The sequence below is a fragment of the Cottoperca gobio genome, unplaced genomic scaffold, assembly GCF_900634415.1.
Source record: "Cottoperca gobio unplaced genomic scaffold, fCotGob3.1 fCotGob3_70arrow_ctg1, whole genome shotgun sequence".
NCBI lineage: Eukaryota > Metazoa > Chordata > Actinopteri > Perciformes > Bovichtidae > Cottoperca > Cottoperca gobio.
The window spans coordinates 477,501-500,007 of NW_021167062.1; the positions used below are offsets into that span (position 1 = coordinate 477,501).

Genomic DNA, 22,507 nt, shown 5'->3' on the forward strand with positions numbered 1-22,507 from the left:
GCAGACCAGAGAAACACCTTCACATAAACAGCGCGACTCTATCATAGATCAAAACTCAATCTCAAGTTCAGAATTAAAACGTTTTAAGAAGATCTTTTTTAGAGGATCCCACCTGCAGGTAACGATGGCTCACAGCTTCCTGAGTCAGAGTCACAAACTCTGACGAGCCCTTCTTGGCCATGTCCACCAGATATCCAGAGACCGCGCTGGCTCCGGTGTAGACGGGAGCCTTCCACAGCACGACCAGGGACTGACCTCTGACCTCGCTGAAGCTCAGGTCAAACGCTGGGCCTGGACGTAAGAACGACAGATGGAAGCACAGGCTTTAGATCCCTTGAGGAGCAGAGTTACCTGCATCGTTCCTCTGCTGTGGGAACGCTGCACCTTTAACAACATTAGCATGTTGCTGAACTGTCGGGTTGAAGATCAAAGTAACAACGTATTCACAGAACAATCATCCCAGACAGATCTCACACACATAACAATGAGGTCATGTGGTGCTGCTACCTGGCTCGTCCATGGTCCACGCTTCACATTTCATCGGGGAGCTGGGAGCGGAGGGAACGCCAACACCGGCCATGTTGCCGGCCTGGACCTTGAACTCGTAGAAGTTTCCCTCGGTCAGCTTGTCCACCTGCAGATACGGAGAGACAGATGTGACGGGATGGTGCGGCGTCCATGCATTCGTTTTATTGTTGTATCGTCTTGATGCCACTCACGATGCAGATTCTCTCCGTGATGGCGGCCAGGTTGACCTCCTTCCACACCAGAGTGTCTGCGTTCCGCTTGTCGATGTAGTAAGCGTTGACCTTGGAGCCGCCGCAGTGTTTGGGACTCTTCCAGGCCAAAGTCATGACGGAGCCGTCACAGCTCAGCATGGTGATGCCGAAGGGAGAGCTGGGAGTCGCTGAATCACATCACTGTTCCATGTTTAATATGTTATATATATATTATATATATATATATAGATATATAACTGGCACACAGAGACATCAGCTGCTTCAGTTAGCTGTGAGCGGCGTGGCTTTACACGGTACCAGGGCTTTCTGTGAACTCTGTTACCAGTGACAATATGCAGATGTGTGATGAAAGCACGTAAAGCAAAGTGAAGGTGGACAAAGAGAAAGCAGTGAGTCAGTGAGGTGGGAGGAAACTACTTCATACATACCATAATCCACCCGCCTGCCTGGGTAGAACAATGAAATGAACTTTAAACATGTTTCTGACACTGAACGGATCGACTCGTCTTCAGGTACACATGTACTTGTACAGTTTCAAGAACCTTCTAGCGTTTAGTCTCAAGGGTCACTGTGATAAACAGATTCATCATGAACTCACCGAGCGCCGGCTCCACGGCGATGGCCGAGGACTCCTGAGACTCCTCGCTGAGGCCGAAGATGTTGACGGCTTGGACGCGGAACGTGTAGCTCTCGCCCGGGATCAGACCGTGGACCACAAACCTGAGACGAACACACACCTTTCATTTTCATGTTGAATGTTTGTAATAGAAACAGAAGCGGTTAAAGAAACGCTTCTCCTTCTCAGTTTGAATCCAACATGTTGGATGGACCTCTGACCTGCAGTGTTTGAAGGGTTTGTGGTTGCAGGGGAACCACTCCTTGGACCCGACGATGCGGCCGTCGATGTAATACCCCAGCAGGTTCTTCAGGACTGTGGGAGCCTCCCACTGCACAAACACAGACGACTTGCTGTTCCTGGTGGCCACGACCTGACCCGGAGCAGACGGGACGCCTGTTCAGGGAGAAGAAGAAGTTATTAATGCTTGTGATGATACAATAATTCATATTAATGGTTTCATTTAGAGGTATTTAATCTATGTGTTGAACAATGACAATAATTCTACATCAACATTAAAGAAACCCAAATATAAAAACAATAACAAAACACTATTTTCATGCAGATCTGTCGCCCAAAGAACTAAAAGAGCTTTGATCAGCTGTCAATCAAGCTGATGCTTCACATCCATGAGCTTCTCACGCTTCTGTAAATACCACTTACTGCAGGTCTGATCTGCACATCACACAATGACCCGTACAACATGCAGGGTAACAAACACTGAGTGAGTTTGAGTCTGTGAAACAGGTTCAACACAACGTGTGAAGGTTGTTTAAAGATCTGAGGAGTGAAAACACGTGAAGTTACAGAGGGTTAGAGCTTTACCTGAGCCTCTCCACAAGTTATGTTCTGACTCTTAAAACACATTTTTAAACATATTACACTGTATCTATTGCATATAATAAATGTAAAATAATCCATGAAGGGATACAAGCTGTTAACATCGGGCTGTGGAAGAGTGAACGAGTGTTACAGCAGCGTGAAGATGTTTCCATGTGTACATACCGACCGGCAGCTCGGTACCTGCAACATACAGTCACTTTGAATGAGTGTTGAAACATGTACGTCTTAAAGAAATACTAAACTCTGAGTGAAACAAGAGCCTGTGGGGGTGGACACTGAGGATGAAAGAATTGACACATGTATTGAATATTTCTACAAAATATGAGCTTCAAAGCAAATCAATAATAATATGATAAAAGCATCAGCTGTCACTTTCTCTCAATGTCATCCATGTGTATCTGTGTGAGCAAGTGTTTCTCTGCGTGTGTATTTGTGTGTATTGTGTGTATTTGTGTGTATTGCACTCTGCAGTTTACATCCCAGCCCTTACCGTCCTCCTCCACCCTCTGGACGGGCTCCGAGGGCTCCGAGGCCTCGCTGGAGCCGTGCGAGTTGACTGAAAACACTCGGAACTGGTACTTTTGTCCGTCTTGCAAATCAAAAACCGGGTAACGAGGGGAGTGCAGTTTGACTGCCGCGTTGATCCGCTGCCATGCTCCAGTGCCTGCTAAGCACTGTGGGAGAGTCGAGGGGGGGGGGGCATGAGAAGGAACAGCCATCTGCGACAACCTCATCAATGTAGCACACACTCAGAGACTCGTGTGTGGCTGACGTGTCTGATGTGCAGTCTGAGGATACTTCAGCTTTAATATCAGTTTTACTGTAACCTGTTCAGAAAGGATTCCTAACAGCTGTGACAATAATATATAAAGAAACAATTATTACAAATAACTATTCATAAAAACAAATACAACTACAATACATTAAATGTGAATAAAGACTAAAGCTTTAACTATACACTACATACATGTTTACATATCTGTATACTAATATATACTAATATATCTGTATATTAATATATACTAATATATCTGTATACTAGTATATACTAATATATCTGTATATTAATATATACTAATATATCTGTATATTAATATATACTAATATATCTGTATACTAGTATATACTAATATATCTGTATATTAATATATACTAATATATCTGTATATTAATATATACTAATATATCTGTATATTAATATATACTAATATATCTGTATATTAATATATACTAATATATCTGTATACTAATATATACTAATATATCTGTATATAATATATACTAATATATCTGTATATTAATATCTGTATATTAATATATACTAATATATCTGTATATTAATATATACTAATATATCTGTATATTAATATATACTAATATATCTGTATATTAATATATACTAATATATCTGTATATTAATATATACTAATATATCTGTATACTAGTATATACTAATATATCTGTATATTAATATATACTAATATATCTGTATATTAATATATCTGTATATTAATATATACTAATATATCTGTATATTAATATATCTGTATATTAATATATACTAATATATCTGTATATTAATATATACTAATATATCTGTATATTAATATATCTGTATACAGATATATTAATATACTAATATATCTGTATATTAATATATCTGTATAGATATATTAATATACTGATATATCAGTATATTAATATATCTGTATACAGATATATTAATATACTAATATATCTGTATATTAATATATCTGTATAGATATATTAATATACTGATATATCAGTATATTAATATATCTGTATACAGATATATTAATATACTGATATATCTGTATACATATATATCAGTATATTAATATATTAATATATCAGTATATTAATATATCAGTATACAGATATATTAATATACAGATACACTGATATATTAATATATATTAGTATATTAATATATCAGTGTATCTGTATATATTTAGTGCTTCCCTTTATCTATATTTCTAGAATATGGATTAATTATGTGTAATTGTTTGTTGATCTTTGAGAGTTTGGAGTTGATGTGCTGAGAACATAACACACATAAAATAAACACATAACCTCTTAAACTCTGAAGCTCAGCAGTGAATCACACACTCGTGTGGTGTCGCAGAACAATCTGTTCAATGCAGATCTCAAAAGGTCATCAATCAGGATGCATTCTGGGGGAAACGATGCATAAAACACGATCTGTGATCGTTTAGCTTCAAGTGTCGGGACACACAGAACTGCATGAGATGATGGAGATGAATTTAAACCAAGTTAACGAGGCATTAAAAGGAGAACCCCGAGTTTAAGAGGTTGATGTCTTGTGTACAGCGCAGGGCGTAACACTGGGCTGGTGGAGCTACAGGGCCAAAGGTGAAGCGACACACACCTTTTCGATGACGTACCACAGCGGAGCTCGTCCGCGAGGGCTGGGAGCGTTCCAGCTCAGCACGACATACGATTTGAAAATCTCGGATGCGTGCACGTGGGTGGGCTCCCCCGGGATCGTTACGTAGCCTGGATTGGGAGTGAACGGTGTTGAGGCCGAAAGTACAAACAGCAGCACCTGTTGCAGAAGTCCCACAGTGCGTATCGCTTTGTGTGTAGTCTTAGAAACACTGAGTAATAATAATATAATAATAAAGTAATAAATAAGTCGGATTATTCTAACTGTAACTTTTTAACAAATGCTAAATTCTTATTTTTTATTAGCATTTAATAACAACAATGTATCCGCCATCTTTTTTTATCTTTGAGAAAATGAAAAGCTGTTGAAATCTGAGGAAGAATTCATTTGTTTGATGGGTTTTTAGAAGAAAGATGAGTTTTTACATGAAGCAATGAACAAAGTAAAGTCACAGATACTGAGTTTAACCTAAAGAGCTGCACGATGTGGGACTTCTGCAGCCTCATGTGTGACAGCAACGCCTTTAGTTTCGTGTTAAAGGTTTTAAAGAGGAGATACTCGACACACTTTAAGAGGTTTAAATGATAAAAACTTTAAAACCACTTCAGTCGATTATTGTATGAGTGGAAGAGTTGGAGTTAAGACGCAGCGGTTAGGGAGGGAGGAGACGGGAAATGCCGGGAAACTAGTTAGAGCAGAGGATTAGTCTGGGGGGGGGGACATGATTGATGAACAAAATCAGTATTCAGTGTCTGAAAATGTTCTGAAGCTGTTTCTTCTCCTTTAGTGCACAAAGAGACAAACGTTTATGTTTGTCCTGCAACAAGCCTCAGCTCTGAGGGTGTTTACAGCTCGTCAATAAGTGAGGATAAAATGTTAGACTCCCCTTCTCAAATGTTGAATGTTGAACGTGATGCTGGTGCTGAGGAGGTTTGGAAAGAGGGACACACGTTAGTGTTGTGTGGTTTAAAGGACTGAAGTCAGTCTGTACCTTCCAGATCATCGTCCTTGATCACTATGTCGTATTTCCCTTCGATTTTAATCACTGTTGCAGGAAATGACAACAACAGACCCGTTAGGAAACAGTCTCAGCCGGTCTGTATTTTGTATTTACCTTCAACGGTACCTTGCAGCCTCTCGCTCTCTGCAGCGTCGAGGGCGGTCACTTTGTCCGACTTGCGGGACGGCCTGCTGATGCCGGCGCTGTTCACGGCTCTGACCCGGAAGTGGTAGGAGTGGCCCACCTGCAGGCCGTGCACCGGGTATTTACAAACCTTCACAGGGGCGTCGTTGCACTGGACCCAGGTGTCGCTGCCGGCTTCACACCTGCACAGAAAAGGACGTCATCAGTAAAATGACAAGCATGAAGAAATCTCATTATCCAAGATACAAAATGTACAAAATACACTGAAGTGTGTTTTTTTACTTTCCACTGTGTAAAGGGAAAATCCAGAGTGACCAGAATCCACTATTATTCTTCTTCTTCTTCTTCTCTTCTCTTTCGGCTCGGATAGAGGAGAGGAAGGAGAAGAAGAAGAGGAAGGAGGAGGAGGAGGAGGAGAAGAAGAAGGAGGAGGAGAAGGAGAAGAAGAAGAAGGAGAAGAAGAGGAAGGAGGAGGAGGAGAAGAAGAGGAGGAGGAGGAGGAGGAGGAGAAGGAGGAGGAGGAGGAGGAGCAGGAGGAGGAAGGAAGGAGGAGAACGAGAGGAGGGACGAGAGGCGCAGGAGGAGGAGGACGAGAGAGGAGGATGAGGATAGGCGCAGGAGGAGTGGAGAGAGAGAGGATGAGGAGGAGAGGAGGAGATGGAGGAGACGAGGAGGAGGACAGGAGGAGGAGGACGAGATTAGGTACTTGGAGGATTATTATTATTATTACTATTATTATTACTAGTATTACTATTATTACTATTATTATTATTACTATTATTATTATTACTATTATTATTATTATTATTATTACTATTATTATTACTAGTATTATTATTATTACTATTATTATTCTTACTATTATTATTATTATTATTATTATTATTAATAATAATAATAATAATAATAATAATAATAATAAACAGTAAAAATAACAGTAATCTTTTTTTTTTGGAAGCTGCAAACAGAGAATATTTGCTTTAGCTAAAGTAAACATTAATAAATGAGCTAATGTTATAATTTCACAGATTAAATTCTGTGACGTCACACCTTTAGTATTTTAAGTGTTCTATAAAAAGACGAGAGTTCAGGCTGCAGACTGACCGATCCACGAAGTATCCGGTGATCGCCGCCTCGTTGACGGTGTTGGGGGGTTTCCAGGCAACAAGCACGTAGTCCGAGTTGATGTCATATGCTTTCACGCTCATCGGTGCACCGGGGGCGCCGGCCACAGAGGGGGCGGCATCTAGGGAGCAAGGTGATGAGGACATAAGGTAGGAAGGGAAGAAGGAGGGATGATGGCAGACAGGGAGAGGGACATTTCTCCACCTGCCTGTCTGATGTTTATGTATAATATTTATATATAATAATATAATAATAACTCCTTTAATTTGTGACAGACCAGCTGTAAAGAAGTGACTGATGATGATTATTATTATATATTATATTATTAATATATGTAGTTATCCAGCTGCTCCTCAACAATATAACCTTCATTAATAAATAGTAATTTGATAGTTAATTAAACTTAAGTTAATAGTAATAATTAATAATATTTACTAATTATTAGTAATGCTAGAATGTATGTTATTTTATCATAAGTTAGTTTAAAGTGAAATTATTCATTTATAAATAATATATTGATAACAATTCTGATTACATAAGTAAAGTATTTATTAACAGTTTATTGTTGCACATTTTATAACATTTTATACGCTATATTAACTATTTGTTAATATTCTGTTTATTCTTTATTATTTCTGTTTTGTGCAACAAAGCAACGAGCAGCGTGTTGATGCAGAGAGAAGAATCCCACCGGAAACAAAGAGGTAGGCGCTGTGCTCGGCGGTGCCGTCCTTCGTGAAGATGCGGAGGGTGTAGAGACCCTCGTCGTCCTTGGCCAGGTGAGGCAGCGACAGGCGGGCCGCACCTCCACCCACACACATCTCCACCAGCTTACTCTGCTTCAGCAGTTTATCTGTCAGCAGAGCAGGTGGAAGACACCGTGAGGAATGAAGAACACACAACCTGCTGGACAACGACTGAATACACTGAGGACAAAAAGCTAATTAAATATGAATATAACCGTATTAAATGACGAGGCTAGAATACAAATACATTACAATGCTGATGAGCAGGATGTCAACAGATGAGCCTTACCGTCTCTGTACCACTGGACGAGGGGGGGTACGTTGGGGAGGTCGGGGACGACCACCATGGTGCACACCAGACTGAAGGAGCAGCCCTCCACACCAAAGCTCACAGAGAACCGCTCCAGCAGACTGACCTCCAGCTTACTGGCATGGATCTCAGTGAGATGAGGCACTGAGCGAGAAGTGAAGTCATCATTAACATTTCATAACTTCCTCATCGACACGTCTGTACTTTAAAGGAGACACGTTTTCAGGTTCTTATTTGTATTTGGGGTTTCTACTAGAACACTGTGTTGTGATACTGTGTCTGAACAAACCTGTATTCACCCTGTTCCAAACGTTTTATCTCCTGACTCTTTAAGCCCCCCTCCCTGAGGAGGTGGACATTATGTAAGATGTCAAAATAAAATACTGTGAATGTGAAATACGGATGTAAACATGGTTGTTTCTGCCTTTAAATCTGAAGAAAAAATGCTGATTTAATAAAGAATAAAAACTCAAAAACACCTAAAACACTAACAGGACACTTAGGGGACAAAGCGGCCCATTCAGGGACCCCTGGGAATTGTCAGTCCTCTGTTTGGGAGCTGCTGTCTTGATGAGGAAAGAGGAAACTAAACGCAGCCAAGTACGTTTTTAAATCTTAATTAATAACATTTTCACAGTGAGGGAGGGGTGAGGACCCGCGGGGTGTAAATACAGCGAGCGTAAGTGATCAACAGCGTGCAGAGTTCTTTGGTTTCTTCACAGTTGAGAGCGTTTGATCGGCTCACCTGTCAAATGTGTCTTCTCACCCTCTTATTGCATGTTTATGATTTCACTTAGTGGCTGAAGAAGAGCTCCATAACACTGTCCGTCCACTTTTAACAACATCTGGACTCATAATGAATTTAAATAATGCGTTTCAACATTTAATTCCCTAACTGCACCAGGTGGATGTTTAAGAACCTTCATTTGAACATGAATTCATTTCCTGAGCACAAAAACATAAAGTTTCTCTTGTTTTGACTCGTCTGCGTCTGAACAATAGTTTCCACTGCTTATCAGGCCTCACACGCTCTGCTTTCTGCAGCCAGCTGATCCCATGTGAACTGCTTGTGTCTGGGCCTGAGTCCAACACATTTTATTTTGTTTTAAAGACCCCCCCTGCCAGCTGCATCCTCCAGCTGCCTCTCTCCTCTCACCTAAACCAAGCTGGCAGGACTCCCCGGCTCCTGCTGCTCCTGTGGAGAAAACAAAATCGTGATTAGAGAGAGAAACGCGACATTAATGTCTGAAGTACAGAGTCGGAGCGTGACTTACTCTTCACAGTGACTGTGGCCTTGCTGGTGGCCGTGCCGTGCGGGTTGGTGGCCACAGCACTGTACTCAGCTGTGTCACTCACAGCACACCTGCAGGAGCAGACAGCGCCGACGTGTCGTTATGCAACAATATATATGTACATAGCGTTCCATGCACATTCAATACTTCTTATTTTATTTTAATTAGCATTTTCTTACTTGAGATATTTAGTAAATATTTACTTTTTTCAATACAAATGAACATTTCAGATGTTATAACAACAAGATTATAAGATATAAAAGATTCATGCATTTTGTCTGTTATCACAATATTACAAGACAGATATATATTTTACTGTTAAACAAGATGAGGGTTGTTGTTTAGGGGTGGGGAATACATCATTACATCATGGGTTCTTTATATTTTAAAAAACACAGGAAGAAATACCACTTTGTGCATTTAAAGATATATTTTATATTTATATATATATAACACATTATCATTGACAGAGACCTGAAGTAGTTAATGTTAATATTTGCATTTTTATCTTTTAATGTCTTGTTTCTGTTGTTGATGTTCTGTTGTTTATGTTTATGAGGCTATTGTAATGATTTATTATATGAATTTAAAATGAAGATTAAGCGTCTGAGGCTGCAGGTGGACCGAGCAGCACCGACACTCATCAGCCGCACAGCAGAGAAGAAAGGGATTTAGAATAAATAGGATTTTGGAAGGTAAGAACATGTGGGTGGCATATCCACATTTAACTTGACAAGACAAAGAGGATTTGAGCAGCAGAGGGAACAACATGTCTTAACGTCTCTGCAGCGTGACGCAGAGACAAACATCACGTGGAGCCTTCAGCTCTTTCTTTCCTCAACACCACTGAAGCTCTTCAAGATGAAAAGTCACATTACAGCCGCAGACATCATGTTCTGCCTCTTCAGAATATGATCTCACACGTTGGGAGCGCGCTGAAAGGAAGGTGTACAGGAGTCTGGTGGGCGGGTGAGAATAGAAATGTGACCTTCACCCCGGGCTGGACTATTTAAAAAGACGATCCATTTTCCAGCTGTGGGAGACACGATGCTCGGTGCTCGTCTTCTGATGAAGGTTTTTAACTGGACTTAATTGAATGAGAGCATTTTTTATTTTTTTTATAAAGTTAGGGACATAAATGTCTCCTCGCTGACCCTGTAATGCAGCGACAGAGGACCGGAGATATTCAATGCCTGAGAGAGAGAAGGGGAGAGAGGGAGAGCTGGGGGAGGAATTCAAGGCTCGAATGACGCACATGTCAGCACTTCCACGAACAGCTGAGGAGTCTTGAAGATGACGAACAGGCCGGCCGCGCCCCTCAGATCAACAGGCCTCCCTCTGCCTCTACACCCACATTATAAAAATGTTGAAGGTTATTTAGCTTTACAATAGTTCACTTCTGTTACTGTTACTATCCTTCTGCTCCTTTGCTTTCCCTCCTGTCCCACAAGTTCTTTTATATTTTACTTTTTTATTATTCTCACCTGTGTCTTTTTAAAATGTTTATTTTATAATTGTAATCTGTTTATCCATGTCTTTGTTAAACATTTTTATTTTATTTTTTATTCTTATTCTTCTTAAATTATTAATTTTTTCATACTTTTAATATTCTTGTCTGTGTATTTTTAAAGATGTTTATTTTATACTCTTTTATTCTTCTTATCTATGTCTTTTAAAGATGTTTATTTTATACTCTTTTATTCTTCTTATCTGTGTATTTTTAAACTTTATTTTATGTTATACCCGTTTATTCTTCTTCTGTGTGTTTTTTAAACGTCGTAAAGCACTTTGAGTTTCCTCTGAATGAAAAGTGACATATAAATAAACTTGCCTTAACCTTTATGAAACAAACAATATTATTGGAGTATGAAACCAAATCTATAACAGTTATATGTTATTAATACAACTACATTGTAACCAGTGCTGGTAAGTGTTTGAAAGAGCAGTTATGATATTGACTCAGTTCTGTTGTTTTAAAGACAAATCAGTTTGTTGATGAAGAGTTGTGTTTGTGCCGTACCTGCTAATGATCAAACCGTGGACTCCATACTTGTTTTCAATCCTGTACTTTCCTGGAGCGCTCAGTGGGTCGACTGGCACTCCTCCTTTATACCTGCAGAGAGTCAGCAGTCGGTGAGTGTTCGTCACATCAACACACTCTCACTGTAAACTGTGTGAGGAAACAGGACTCTGATGGTCCGTCCGACAATACAATGAAATGTGTTCTTAAATAGCAGCCGATAGTTACAAGGTGATGGCAACAGGTAAAGTATGCTGACTGGTGTAGGTTGGTGTTAAAAGGATTAAAGGAATGCTAACAATGCTAACAAACCTTTTCAGGGGAGATCAATGCATCAATACTGTATTTCCTCCAGCATAATGCACAACTAAACTAGACCTTAAATATGAAGATATACATTTCTACATAAATTAGACTTGTAGTTAAATAGTACATCCTTTGCTTCTGCTTATTCTGACTCTGAACTGAGGTCAAATCTAAAACACACTCCCGTGAGATGTGACTTTTCTGACCATTTCACAATGGGCCTGGGGCTTCCCTGCACAGTGCAGAACAGTTTGACGGGAGTCTTCTCCCACACGGTGTGGGGTCGAAGAGCAACCAGGAAGTCCGGCATCTTGGGGATTTCCTCCAACTCCGCCCTCCTGTACATCAAGTCCTTAACCTGGAGAGAGTAAACTGCATCAACCGCATGTACACAGCACAGGGAACATAAAGCCTCATTGTGCAACTCTTCACAATCTTCAAATCTGGATTTAGTTTTAAATTAAAATGCATGTGACGGCTGAAGACAGTGGATCAAGATTGAAGCGAAGAGCTGTGTAAAGTCTAGATGTTTGAAAAATACATTTTTAAAAGGAAAGGTTTGACATTCTGGGAAATACGTCATAATTGTATTCCCGATAGTTAGATGAGAACATTTGATATCACTCCAGTGTACAGCTATGAAAGATATGAGGCCCATTGGTGGATCAGTCTGCATTATTTTCATTATATTTATATTAATCTGACGATTATTTTCTGTCATCATCATTTTCTTTTATATCGCAGCATTCATTCACAGTGTTCACAGTATTCCACAATGTTGTGAATATACTTTATTACTGAATATAAAGCTATGATAAAATTGGACATATCCCATGTTCTAATGTTGAGAATTAACAAACAATTCATTTAATTATATATTAGTGTTCATTAATTACATTTTCTGATTGATCATCATTACTATATATTAAATATGTATTAAACATTCATTAAAAATTATGGATTTCAGCTTTTAACAGAATACAGGAAACACACAAATGCAGTAAAAACTAATAAAGACAAACAAATTACATTAAAACATTAAAAGAAAATTGGAAACAAAAACGTTTTAGGCCTGTTTTTGTTGCAAATCATATCCAGCAGAAATGCTTTAGTCTTAATTATCGCTCTAAGAACAGCAAACAACCAGCTCAAGATGACCTGAGAGGTCTTTATCCTCCAGTGTCCTGCTGTAAAGCTACGACATCCAGTGATCTATGATACTGTACGTTCATTTCTCTTCTCTGACACATTCTCTTTCTAAGTGTAAGAGTCTAAGAACTACAAATCACTTATCCGCCAAGGAGGCTATGTTTTCGATCAGTAGGATTAGAGAAAAACTACTGCCGCAAATCTTTCATGTAACTTGGTGGAAGGTTATCGCATGAGTCAGAGAAGAACCCATTAAAGTTTTGAGCGGATCCGAATCACGGGGCGGATACACTCCTTGACGGAGGTTCACGCTCTCCAAGGGCCGGTAGTTTTGGTATGAATTAGCAGCAAATACAATTATCTCAGTTCTATTTTATTGGACTAGAGGACATGTTGACGTGTGCATTCATTAACCTGAGCAGCGTGTTGATGCAGCGGAGCAACAAGACACGGTGGCCTGTGAAACATGAATGTACAGTCGAGTGTCATCTGCATATGAGCGGATAGAAAAGTGTTTGATAAATAAATAATGAAATTAAAGCTCATCAAATCTATCAGGCAGTTTTACTAGTAACAATACTAAACTTTATGACTTGGTTCCTTATAAATAATTTTTAAAAAACACTTTTATGACGTCATTAAATACCTCTGAGCGGCTTACCTCTCTCTGCAGAGCTAAATTTTCCACTTGGGCCTTGGTGGCCATCCTCATCCTGTGGAGCTCCTCCTGGATAACAGTCAGTCCTTTCCCAACATTCGTGCTCACTCTCTGGTACTCCTCAGTCCCCTCATCAACAGTCCTGCAAACACACAACTTACAATGATCCACTACTAATCTAGGAACCAACTCCATACATATGACAGGTGTCAACCACCAGTTAGACATTTGGTTCATCTTTTACAGACTTTATAGTGAAGAGTTGTGAAACATTAAGACACGTAACATGTTGTTTTTGCCTTTTATGAGCAGCAACAGTACTTGGTGTTTCCATCAGCCAAACAGAGCTAACTCAACACATTTTATAGACTAATATGAGCTCTACGACTCTTAAATCAACACTTAAAATCATTGAGAAATGAACAGCTAGTAACACTGAATAAATGTGCTGTCCTGACTGGGGCCAGCGAGTAGAGACTGTAGTTCAGTATTACCTTTCAACTTCTAACCTAAAATAGCCTGACATATGACAGCAGCCAATGGGAACTCACCTCTGCCGGAACACCGGTATGGTATAGGCTTGTTCCGCCATAGCCTCTGTGGCCTGAGCCTGCACCTGGCTCACCGATGTAGAGCTGGATTTCCTGTTGGGAGGTCCATCGTTATTTATTAGGCATTGAAAGGACAGAACACCATAATGACTTTCAGGTTTTAGTTTTGCAGAAGCAGGTTGCTGCACTACTCTCTTTTACTTGAGTTTGAAGTAATCATCCACTTGTACAAAATGGTGCCAATTTCTGACCCACTTGTCTGTAATATCATGTTTTAATAGTCTTTAATATGGATGGACAGAATATGGTGCCAAGCCATGTTAAACTTCTGGACTTGTGATTCCTTGTTGTTTGGAGACCAGTTTCTCTCCTTTACATTGCAAATATAATGTTATCTGAACTACATATAAAGCATCCTGATAAATCCTTTCTTATTATATCAACATATGTGCTTTACAAAGAGCAAATACTTAAATAAGTCATGGCCAACGCAAACAAAACTAAACTTTTGCTCATAATTGCAACCTCAAAGTTATACTTATTTTTGAAGAATTCCCTATTAGACTCGCTGCCACCTCCTCGTACACTGTGCACTTTAAATAGACTGCACACAGTAGATAGTGGATCGTGTCTGATACACATGAAGAGAATTTGACCAATGAGCATCAGGGACATGGACAAAGATGTCGTCCAAAAACTCTTTGAAAAGGACATATTTAGTTGATCAAATTGACGTTCTGTATAAAAACAGAACAACACAATGGACACTCAGGCCTCCGTGTTTTTCTTTTCCAATCTTTCTCATCGTAAACTTCCCGAGAAACTTGGTCATCACTGATATCTGAGCACTGGCTTCAGATGTATGTCAGCTTCATGGGACACTTTGACATAAGACGACCCGGTGATCTGAACCAGGCGTGACGAGGCAGTTTTAAGTTCTGCCCTCATCACTAGTGACGACAAAGCTAGTGCAGCTTCTAGTTGTGCATCAAGTTCAGCATGTAACTATGTTGTAAAGCAGAGATGGATTAAGAGCCAGGGAGGGTGCAGGGATCTTTAAAAAGCGTTCTACAGCGATCTAGTAAAACACACACGTCTGACATGAGTAGAAAAACCGTCCAGAAGCTGCGGAGCATCAGCAGCACGAGCATTATCTGCAGATCTGTGATCGTCTGGACCCCACGAGGAAAAGACTCACTGAAGTTCATTTAAAAACTATACAAGACTTCCAACACTGCAAACGTTTTTAAAATCTGAGCGTTTTCAGAATTTCTCCAAGTAAATCATCGTCTACTTTGGACGAGCAGTATTTATCAGGAACCTTCCTGAGTGCTTTAGTTTTCACCTCTAACTAAATTAAGGTTAGAAAACAAATAGCAGAGAGAGTTAAGTAACATTCAGCATGAACTGGCTGTCCATCTCTAACAAGCTCGTTAACATTTTTCAGTCTCTGTCTCGAGACAGTATTAACATTTGTGCCTTGAGTTTGAGTCATAAGATAAGTCTGCTGTGTGATCGTGGCCAACGTAACACACTGATGAGTCCAGTTGGCAGTCAGAGGTAACGTTAACAACCTATTTTTGTATCCAAAAACAGAAATACATGGTACCACAGGGTCTGCTTTTACTATATTAGATATTAACAACCAATTAAAGATGCCATCCTGGTGTTACATATAGTTACAGCGCATGTCACATAAGACATTGTTGCACGTTAAACTTGCCTCTCTCTGGCCAATAAAGCCGTCCAATAAATAAAAATAACTTAATAATTATATTTAAATCAAACGCAGAGGAAAAACACGTCTCCTATGATAACAAATATGTCTCCCACAATGTGGTGAACTGCCAAAGTGAACCTGGAATGCAAAACCACTAATGTTGGCTGCTCCAGTTAATTACTGATGCAACAAAATGACAAAAAGCACCATATATATATATATATATATATATATATATATATATATATATATATGTATATATATATATATACATATATATATTTAACTGCGTAACTAATATAGGCTATAAAACATTAATGATTTAACAAACGATCTGGTCTTTGACGTTGTAAACGCAACAGAAATAAAGACGTAAAGTGTTTTGTGTTTGGAGAGTTTGCTGGTTGCAGTTTGAAGGTGAATCTAGTCTCAATAATTGGATGTTGGGTCTTCATCACTTTGTATTCGGCTGATTTGTTTATAAAAAGCTTTAAATCTGGCGTCCGAAGACATTTGAACAGCCAACTCGGAAGCAGACACGTGTGCAGCAGGAACATTCAGGCCACCCGTCAGCAGCGACTGCGTCTCTGTTACTCCACCTGGCGAAGCAGCACGAGCTGAGCTTTTCACAAGTAGCAGGTGAACTCCACCTTCATACCTCACTGCGGTCTGCTGCTTGGCACACACACATGAAGTGTGATGATAAGCATAATCAGTTTTGACTTGGCTCGTACGCTTCTTCTTATACCAAGGTGTGACTTTGGAAGCCATGACTGGAAAACTTCAAGGAGACCTGGCCACGAGCACCAGGGGGTGGGGGGGAGACCAAACATGTGTTAGCCAGGACAATCAAGTCGCTTGAACATGACTGTTGCTGCAGCTCGATGAAGTCTCTGTGGTTCACATCTTTACGATTTCAATATACAGAACGCAGGTGAACAGCTACTGATATTTAAAGAATACTCAAATATCACATGGACATATTTATCTCAGAGGAAGACACGTCAAAGTGCAACATTCAGGAGGCACCAGGACAGCATACAGAGCTCAGCACTTCACATGTTTCACCTTACAACCTCACACAGCTCAGCTATGAATAGCTCACAGCAGTCTGCATATTGCATGATTGGACAAGTGAAGGAAATAGAGTCATTAGCAGCAGCGCACAAGCCTCTCACTATTTAATTAAAACCATCACCGAGGAAATGAGACTCATCACAAAACAAGACCAACTTCCAAACCAGCTGTCGAATCCAAACTTCAGACTAATTATGTTTCCATTCTGTATAATGACACATTTCAACACTAGAACATTTTTCCATGTGTTTTTAAGCTGACTCTAACAGAGAGAAGAGGGTCAGCAACCTCCTAATGCCCTGGTATGTAAGGAAGTGGTGCTCAGGGAGATAATAGCTGCTGCCGCTTCTCACACAGGAGACAGATTATCTACACTCATTATAACAACACATTTCACTCACCCACACTTTGACAGCGGAAACCTCAGACTCTGCACTTTGCAAAAGTTATTTCTCCGATAGAATCAACCAACTAGTGAGCAAAAATGAGGAAAAGTGACTTACCCCAAGAGATTAAAACAGCGCAAAGCGGTGGAAGAGCAGCCTGATGCCGCTTGGGAAGCACTTGCTGATGGCAACAAAAATATTACCCTCTCACTGGAGGAATGCTGTCCCTCTTCCACCCCATGTATGGACGCACTTAAGACTATATATAGCATTTACCCCAAAACTTTGATCTCATTCTGCACTTTGGAGATGAAGAGTGCAGCCGTACCTGCAGTTATATTGACATATCTAGAGGTGTGTTCCATATGCTGCATTTATTACATTTAAGGAATTATTTTAGACTTTTAGTGAAAGGTCAAAAGAAGAATTATAAATGTAAATGTAAAAACGCTTATAGAGGCTGGACTTCTGAAATGAAATACTGTTTCCACACAATAAGTCATTTTGGAAGTCTTGAAATCAATTTAAAAATGGCACATTGACAGTCTCCCCTTTGTTGGAAGGAAGACTGACTTCCTTATCTAATAACATATAATATATATATATATATATATATATATATATATATATATATATATATATATATATATATATATATAAATATAATAAGAGGCCTTTCACCTTTAGATTTCACAAATATTCATTCAGCCAAAAGCCGGAAAGATATTTTGACATAATTTGCTGGCAAATCCCAAAGCTGAAAGTCTTCTGAGACCTTTTTAGGTTTTTGCAGACAGCCTGTCCTCCTTAGCTCGACACTTGTGAGCAGCAGTCGGGCTATTTTTACCAGCCAGTCCTCCTCGTTACAGCGACACCCCCGATTCTTACTGTACAAGAGCCCCCGCCGCTATTTCCATTCACACAAGTCCATTTAAAAATAAAATGACTGAAGACACAGAGAAAAACTTATGAGGCAGAGTTGGTGAAATAAATCATTAGAGCCAACAGGCCGGGGGTCCATTGCTCAGACGACCTGCAGTAGTTGTGGCTCCACTGGAAAGGTCACGTCCCCTTCTCTGTTTAAAGGACGTCAGGCTGAAACTTTGCTCCTATTTACAGCGTAATCTTTAATAAAACACTTGTTTAACACTCAAACTGTGTGTTACATTATATACATGTCCTCCTCAGAGCCTTAAAGTGTGCGATTTAAAAATGTCACTGTCTGACGCCTCCTAGTGGCCGTATGAAGAAAGACATGAGTGCGTGTACTAACTCCGCATGTACAGTAAGTGCTGGTGAAGTGGCAGCAGGAGGATGGGAAATATAAACTACAGTGTAAACTTGAACATTTGAAAAGATAAAAGAGGTGAAACAAGAAACTGCATTAAAAATCAATAACTGAAAACAATACAAACATGAGGAAGAGATGCAGGACCAGAGGCTGCAGGACCAGAGGCTGCAGGTCTGAGGCTGCAGGTCTGAGGCTGCAGGTCAGAATCTGCAGGTCTGAGGCTGCAGGTCTGAGGCTGCAGGTCTGAGGCTGCAGGTCTGAGGCTGCAGGTCAGAATCTGCAGGTCTGAGGCTGTAGGTCAGAGGCTGCAGGTCTGAGGCTGCAGGTCAGAGGCTGCAGGTCAGAGGCTGCAGGTCTGAGGCTGCAGGTCAGAATCTGCAGGTCTGAGGCTGTAGGTCAGAGGCTGCAGGTCAGAGGCTACAGGTCTGAGGCTGCAGGTCTGAGGCTGCAGGTCAGAATCTGCAGGTCTGAGGCTGCAGGTCTGAGGCTGTAGGTCTGAGGCTGCAGGTCTGAGGCTGCAGGTCAGAGGCTGCAGGTCAGAATCTGCAGGTCTGAGGCTGCAGGTCAGAGGCTGTAGGTCAGAGGCTGCAGGTCAGAGGCTGCAGGTCTGAGGCTGCAGGTCAGAGGCTGCAGGTCTGAGGCTGCAGGTCTGAAGCTGCAGGTCAGAGGCTGCAGGTCTGAGGCTGCAGGTCAGAGGCTGCAGGTCAGAGGCTGCAGGTCAGACACTGCAGGTCTAAGGCTGCAGGTCAGAGGCTGCAGGTCAGAGGCTGCAGGTCAGAGGCTGCAGGTCAGAATCTGCAGGTCTGAGGCTGCAGGTCAGAGGCTGTAGGTCAGAGGCTGCAGGTCAGAGGCTGCAGGTCTGAGGCTGCAGGTCAGAGGCTGCAGGTCTGAGGCTGCAGGTCTGAAGCTGCAGGTCAGAGGCTGCAGGTCTGAGGCTGCAGGTCAGAGGCTGCAGATCAGAGGCTGCAGGTCTGAAGCTGCAGGTCAGAGGCTGCAGGTCTGAGGCTGCAGGTCAGAGGCTGCAGATCAGAGGCTGCAGGTCAGACACTGCAGGTCTAAGGCTGCAGGTCAGAGGCTGCAGGTCAGAGGCTGCAGGTCAGAGAAGCAGAGAAACAACAAAGTGACACTCGAGTCATCTGTACATGCAATATAAAACTGTGTTTGATAATACAATAAAAGTGCAATACATATGGTGCAGGGTACTTTAAATAAACTGAAAGTCTTCTCTGTACTTGACTCCACACGTCTGCTCTACTTTAGATTGTCCTAATAAATAAAAAAAGATAATAATGTGTGCATCTATACACTAACAACTTCAGATGATCATAGAAGATGCACGTTAATGTACAAATCTTAAATCTAAGATCACTTCAGCTTCACTTTAAAGAGCCCATTGTCTCATAATCAACATTTTAAAGGGGAATTAATTATCATATATAGAGAGAGATTTTCATGGTCAACATTGATGCAGCGTAGTCCGAAATATGCTGACTTTTAAACCCTACTTGCAATGGTGGAAAGTAACTAAGTACATTTACTCAACTACTGGATGTAAGTACAATATTGAGGTACTTGTACTCAATTAGAGTATTTTCATTTTATGCTCCACTAAGATGTGGAGTAGAGGTAAGCATGTTCTACGCTACATTTATTTGACATTAGTTACTCTTCAGATTATCAACACTGAGTACTTTTACTTTTGGTACTTAAAGTATATTCTGATGCTAAAGTACTTTCACGTGAGTACATTTTGACTGCAAGACTTTTACTTGTAATAGAGTATTTTTACTTTGTGGTATTACTACTATTACTTAAGTAAAAGATCTAAATACTTCTACTTCTATGGGTCAAATCTAAAGAAACACTGGATGCTAAATGTCCCATAATGCAACTCAATAGTGTCTTTTCTTAGACCTTCCCTGACTGGTGATGTTTGCAATGCAGAGCTTCCGTCATAAGTTTGCAGCTGAAATAACAAGTAATGTCTCTTCAGAACCACAGACATCATCCAACAGTTTTCAGAGGATGAGTGACATCGTGTGTGAAGTCAGTCTGGTGTTATTCTCTGGGAGACGCTGCCATCTGGTGACGATCAGCTGATGTGGAAAAATAAATCCTGTTGCCTCTGGTTCCTCTCTTACTCATGAACATCATGGGAACAGGGATAGTGGCCTCAGCTTGTTTGGTAATTTGGTGCTAATTATTATAATTTATTCAAACGGCTCTTTTAAAAGGAAAGTTACAAGGTGCTTTACAGCAGCATGCCAGTTCTGCAAAGACATGAAGAATTACAACAAAGAAAAGGAAGACACAAGGAGCCAAAAGTAAAACATGAACAATTTAGGAGTTCAAGCGTTCCTTAATGCATTAATGAAAAGGGAAATAAACATAATCATAGTTATGTCTTCAACATCTTCAATGTTCAACATTTCAAATCTTTGAGCACCACAAAAGAAAATGTATCTCCATCGTCCTGGGAGGCAGAGCGCAGTGTGGTGCAGTTAGTGTTGCTTTGCCCTTTGACCCCTGCAGACATTTTTATTTTTACTGCAGACCGCGCTCGCAGCAAGCTCTGAAATACCCGCAGTGGGATACTCGCACCAAGATGCATCTCTTAAATATCAAGTTCAATCTGCGCTCTAAAAAACAAACATTACGAGCTTCTCGTGCGCTTGTATTTATGCCAGTTGGTGTGTGTGTGTGTGTGTGTGTGTGTGTGTGTGTGTGTGTGTGTGTGTGTGTGTGTGTGTGTGTGTGTTTGAGTGTGTGTGTGTGTGTGTGTGTGTGTGTGTGTGTGTGTGTGTTTCTGCTGCTGAATTCCAGTCTCCTCCCTCTCTGTGGCCCCAGTACACAGCATGTTTGTAGTGGGAATAAAAGAGATTATTGGAGCATGATAATATGATGAGCAGGACGTCCCGGCTCAGAGGGGCCTCCTCACCGCAGAGACACGTTCTCTGTTAGAGGCTGAATCTACTTCAACATGCACAACAACTTTTGTTTTTCTAATTTGCTTCTGATTGAGTTAATGAGGAGACATTCCACTATATTGTTATTAGATAATGAATCAGTCTTCAGGTTTGCAGTCGGACGTTAGGACGAGATGTTTGCATGTCTGTGCAACACTTTGATCACTGACCTGATTTTCGTGGTATTTTGGTCGGGATATTCATGGCGTGATTGTAAATAACTTTGACCCTTTGACCTTTTCCTTTGACGCTCTGTGAAGCCAAAACCTTTCCTGCAGCTCAGACACAACTTTCAAAGAACTATTGGCCTGATTTCCCCAACAGGAAGACTCCTAATCCTTTAAATATCTCAAATCTATTTTAAAATATCCTGCTAACGAAATAACAAACTAACATCTGGTCCCAAACACAACTTGTGTATCCTGCTGTTAACGGACGGAGCTGCTCTGAATCATCAACGTTTGGTTACTGCTTAAAAACAAACGTATTTGTACATTTACTGTTTACTTATATGACGTAGTGATTTAAGGTCATTTTCTCTACAGGTGTATAATGTCAGTGAGGAGTGCACGGCCCACAGTCTAAAGAATGTAAAGATACTGAATGTTATAAAACAGAGGAAAGCACTTCATGTTTACAAACCGTGAGTTTCCTCAAATTGGTCATTTATTTTGCCTTAGAACTAATCTCACAACAAAGAGAGGGTTCATTGTGTGTCTCGTAGGGACAACGGCAAATACCAAGGTCACGAGAGGAGGTCACGAGAGGAGGTCACGAGAGGAGGTCACTAGAGGAGGTCACTAGAGGAGGTCACCCTGAAGCAGCCATGACACCAAGATACTCTGCCTCAGAGGGGAGGGAATGAACGCTCAGCCCTCCCTCTTCTCAGCCTCCTGCGTGAGCTGCTCATGTGGAGCACAGAGGGCGGAAAGATGGTGCAGGGGAGTCGTGTCATGCAGTCACAGGGGGGGTCACGTGGGGGGGGGGGGGGGGGTATTGAGAGCTGATAGAGTGGAATCAAGAAGGGAAGTCCTAACTCACAGCGGTGCAGGGTGGAAAGAAGGACGTCAGAGGCTTTTGCACGTCATTGAGTCAGCAGACATTTACGAAGCGCGTGCTGACGTAACTGAGCACAGGGG

At 40.8% G+C, this 22,507-nt stretch overlaps 1 protein-coding gene across 1 annotated transcript in view; it reads right to left on the reverse strand.

Moving 5' to 3' along the window:
- The window catches only part of myom2a (myomesin 2a), a 28,369-nt gene extending 11,012 nt beyond the window's left edge, over positions 1-17,357 (reverse strand). The window contains 20 exon segments of the mRNA XM_029428342.1: positions 113-291; positions 508-634; positions 720-907; positions 1,339-1,460; positions 1,578-1,752; positions 2,690-2,873; positions 4,610-4,737; positions 5,619-5,672; positions 5,754-5,953; positions 6,876-7,017; positions 7,588-7,749; positions 7,932-8,096; positions 9,109-9,147; positions 9,227-9,315; positions 11,265-11,357; positions 11,777-11,928; positions 13,381-13,519; positions 13,929-14,021; positions 16,307-16,441; positions 17,229-17,357. Coding sequence (XP_029284202.1) covers positions 113-291; positions 508-634; positions 720-907; positions 1,339-1,460; positions 1,578-1,752; positions 2,690-2,873; positions 4,610-4,737; positions 5,619-5,672; positions 5,754-5,953; positions 6,876-7,017; positions 7,588-7,749; positions 7,932-8,096; positions 9,109-9,147; positions 9,227-9,315; positions 11,265-11,357; positions 11,777-11,928; positions 13,381-13,519; positions 13,929-14,021; positions 16,307-16,419 — 2,544 coding nt within the window. The 5' untranslated portion in view covers positions 16,420-16,441; positions 17,229-17,357.
- Between the last annotated feature and the right edge of the window lie 5,150 nt (positions 17,358-22,507).